This window comes from Wyeomyia smithii, chromosome 1, assembly GCF_029784165.1.
Source record: "Wyeomyia smithii strain HCP4-BCI-WySm-NY-G18 chromosome 1, ASM2978416v1, whole genome shotgun sequence".
NCBI classification, from domain to species: Eukaryota; Metazoa; Arthropoda; class Insecta; order Diptera; family Culicidae; genus Wyeomyia; species Wyeomyia smithii.
Genome location: NC_073694.1, coordinates 136,215,965 through 136,220,343, shown reverse-complemented (window position 1 = coordinate 136,220,343; position 4,379 = coordinate 136,215,965). Strand labels below are relative to the sequence as shown.

Here is a 4,379-nt window from a genome sequence, read left to right as displayed (position 1 = left end):
ATGCACGCGCTGCATTTACTCGTTTAGAATCGTTTGGCACTCCTCGTCAAGCCAGCCGTTACATCGATTCTTTTGACGAATCCAGCAAGGCCTTCCGCTGCGTTGTTCATTACTGCTTTCATCGCACACCAGCAGTCCATCAGAGAGGCTTCAGTAAGCTCTCCATCATCCGGCAACGCTACCTAAAGGCTTTGCGCGTACTCAGTAGCGACTTTGGGGAGTTCATACCGTGGCGGGCGACGGTACCGGATGTTGTTGTCAACCGAAAATCTTTGACGACCATCAGGAGATAGTGGTCAGAATCGACGATTGCGCCACGGTAGGTTCGACCTATATGGGAAACTATGCTGGAAGTAGGTACTACGTATGACCATGTTCTCGGAGGCGGCGAAGTCAATCAGTGGAAGGCCGTTTTCGTTCGTGAGCCGGTTTGTGTTGAACTTTCCAGTAACCGGTCTGAATCCCACCTCCTGGCCAACTAGAGCGTGGAGATCTCCGATAACCATTTTGACGTCATGTTTTGGGGCAGCTATCGTATGCGCGCTCTAGCTGCGCGTAAAAGGCGTCCTCATTATCATTGTTACTTACTAGGTGGGGGCTGTGCACGTTAATGATGCTAACATTCAGTGGCGTAGCGTGACCGGGTGACACCCGGGGCGCAAAACTTGGGTGCCACCACTTTTCCCGTGGGTGTCACCCCAACCACGTTGCAGTGAAATCATCTTGTTATCAAAAATTGTGAGAGTTAGTAGGTTCGTTTTCAATTGCACTAATTCTACCCGTTTTTGAAAAGCTGGTTAAGATTATACTCAACAACCTTATATAATTTTCAAGGGTTCCACCCAGTGTTGCCACATTTTCATCTGTACTGGAAGGGCAAAAATCTTTTTCATCTGTACTTTTTCTTCCGAAAATCTGTACCAAAATCTGTACCTTTAAAATTTGTGATGCATAGAGGGATCACTTTTGTTAACCTTGACAACATTACAGAAGCTATGTATTATTCATTAAGTTTATAATATTTACACATATTTTTATTAAATTTGGAAATTGTTTTCAAGATTTCCGAGATTCTTCTGGGACAGTAGCACAATAGCAACGTTTGCATAAAAATACCAGTCGGCCCTTCACACCGAGTTTCACACAAATGTTTTGTTATATTTTTCAAGGGAAGCATCCTAAGTGATTTCAAGTACACCGAGAAATATATTTCAGTGTAAATAATGGACCTTTTAGAAAAATCTGTACCTTTTGACAAAAATCTGTAATCTGTACCGTACAGAATCTGTACCAGAAATAACGAAAAAATCTCTACTTTTACAGATAAATCTGTACCTGTGGCAACACTGGTTCCACCTCGACCTCCACCTAATAGATAATTAATTTCACGGATGTTACCATTTTGAAGGTGACACGTATTAAAATTTTCTTCATGGATGTCACCCCCTGAAGGGACTGTACGTGTTTATATCAAGTAAATCCAGATTTACAGAACCGAGAGCTTGGAGGTTAAGCAGAGACAGGTTTCGCTAGGAAGAGAGAGGGAGGGGGTTGTTAGTTGATATAATTGCGTAACTGTGATATTTGCACAAAATGTTAACTTTGGAACGTAATTTCAGGGGGGGGAGTCATAACGAACGTTTCTCATTGTTACATAGGGGAGGGAGGGGGTATGAAATCTAGATTTTAAGTGTTACGTAATTTGTGTACAACGCTCAAAGAACATTTTGACTATGAAAAAAAAAGTTTTCAAAAAATTTGACCATTTGACGGGTTTTACATTTTCACAAATAAACAAACTATTTATGAACTATTTGAATTGAATTTCATGAATCTGACCATAAAATGAACGCTTTAGAGTTCTTTTGTCAAAATCAAAAATTTGTACACTAGAGGGTTAATCGCCTTCAGATATCATTTTGAATCTTTCAAGGTCACGGCATCAAGACGACGTAGGTTATTCAGAAGCTTATTACGGATCGTACCTCACGGCAGGGATACCAGATGCAGATTCTTCGACTATTTTGACTCGCAGATATTTGCAGTTTTCATGGTCTCTGCAGATTTTCGTCAGAATCTAACGAATGCAAAGACCTCATCAAGATGTGTGCCGATTTTTGCGCCAAGGCGAACTCACTTTGTTTGAACCACGGATAGAATTTTGTTAGTTTTCAAGCAGAGGTTTTCGTTTTTTAAGCACTTATCATTATTATTATTTATTATTTGTCAACAGATAAAGTTCTTACCCTAATGACATTTACTAAAATCAGCTATCTTAAGAACTAAATTAGCATAAAACATTTCTCAAACAACGCTTGTTCTTAACACGGGACACTTTAAAATCAAACACATCGTTGCAGCTGTTGAAAATGCGACACATGCGTCGTCAAGGATAAATTGAAGACCTTGGCCAAAGGTGCAGCAAGCAAATTTAAGCATCGTTTTAGAATTAGAGAAGGAATGCCGTCAGGGCCGTATCCGTTTGATATTTTCATCTGGTTCCCGGCTGCAATCACCATGTCTCTATCAATGACGAACGGAGAGCCGAGCATTCTCATGGTAGGCAAATTATTAGTGGCATTCGCAATGTCTTGGTCGTTTACATTTTCAGCGGAGAATACGCTGTAAAATTGCGTGCGAAATAGATCAGCGATACCTTCGACGGCGTCAACATTGTCGGTCCCGTTGGTCATACTAGAAGGCAGCCCAAATTCTTTGCGCCCTTTTTTACACATAGCTCCAGAATTTTTTGGGGTTCGTTTTCAGTCGATTCTGCAGATTAAACTGGTAGTCATTGTACAAAGCACTATTGAGGCGTTTATATGCAGTGTTGGCGCGTAAGTATTCAGCTTTCGACAAATCGGTTCGACGTTTACTATATTTCTTTAGTGCCGCCCTTTTAAGCCTCTTCAAGCGTCTCAGCTCTGAGTTTGACCAACTTGGATGTGGCTGCTCACGGGTAAGTTTTTTAGGCACAAACCGATCAATTGCATAAATAAGAATGTTACTCATAGTCGATGCTGCGGAGTTAGCATCGTCACCGCTAAGAGATGTAGTCCAGTCAACATCAGCTAGAAAGTTTTTCATTCCCTCAAAATCAGTGCTGTAAAAGTCGTAGTGAACGGTTTCGGCGATTGCTTCAAAATGATGCTCAGGAAGTAGTTCAAACGTCATTAGCAGAGGTGGATGATGTCTGCAATTTTTGACAAGCGGTGCCGGAGCTTGTAAAAGTGAACAGCTATGTCCCAGCTCCTCGCTGATGAAGCACAAGTCGAGCAAACGGTTGTTGGCGTTCATGGTGCCGTTCACTTGCCGGAGTCTAGCAGAAGAGTACGCATCGAGTAGGACTGACGATGCTGGCCTGATCGATGAACGAGAGTTATCTGGGAACCGGAAGTTGTTACTGCCGTGAAGCCATGATATTGTACTAAGGTTGAAGTCGCCCAAAATGACAATGTTGTCTGTAGCTCCCATTTGTGAAACGACCCATTCCAGAGAAAGAGTGTGATTTTCAATTAGGGTACAGTCATTGACGCGATCGGGAGGCACGTATATTACGCAAACAAACAGAGTGCCAGTAAGCATTGAAATCGCCACCCACAGGTGCTCTACCGTTAAGTCCTCAGGAGGTTTCAATAGACGAGATTTGAAGCTGGAGCGAACAGCTAGGAGAACTCCACCACCACTGCTCTTGTTGCTGTTGTGAACTGAACGGTCCTGCCGGTGAACGGAAGACGTTTCGTTGAAAAGTTGATGTGATAGAGTGTTGTTGTTCAGCCAGGTTTCGGTGAAAGCATAAATATCAGCGTCGTTGCATGCTAGCTGGTAGTCAGCAATGGACATGTTGATGCCGCCGGTGTTCTGGTAGTAAAGCAGGATTTGTGATGCTGGATCTGCTGGAGCTAGTCTGAAAGTGGGAACGGCATCAGGCCGAGTAACGTCGTAAAAAGAGAAATACTTGCCGTGAGCGGCAGCTTGGCAAGCCCTGACCCCAGCTCTAGACTCAGAGCCCGGACGACTAAGATGGCAGGAACGTGTGAGCTGAAGATTGCTGGTACTTGCATTAGGCAACGCTGACACTTGTAGACACTTTTCAAAAACATGTGGCATCTCTGCCTTACAGTGACAACAAGAAAATCTCACGATGGAAAAAGACCCGTGCAAATAAAATGGGAATCACCTTGCTTGCTATGATTGTCTCTTCTTCAGTTTTCATTGTAAAGTGAGATTGGGAATATACCCATTCATTATTTTTAAAGCTCCGATACAATTCGAGTGTATCTCCTAAACTATTGCAAGAAATACATTGCCATAAACCAAGCTGCGTAACTCAACGGTATCTTGCAGTCGTGCTTCATACACAACCTCTTCAACTTTTT

At 42.7% G+C, this 4,379-nt stretch overlaps 1 protein-coding gene across 1 annotated transcript; it reads right to left on the bottom strand.

The window, feature by feature from the left end:
- Nucleotides 1-2,727: 2,727 nt before the first annotated feature.
- LOC129717219 (uncharacterized) lies at nt 2,728-4,110 on the bottom strand. The gene has a single exon (XM_055667074.1). It carries the CDS (start codon nt 4,108-4,110, stop codon nt 2,728-2,730), a length of 1,383 nt encoding a protein of 460 aa, XP_055523049.1.
- Between the last annotated feature and the right edge of the window lie 269 nt (nt 4,111-4,379).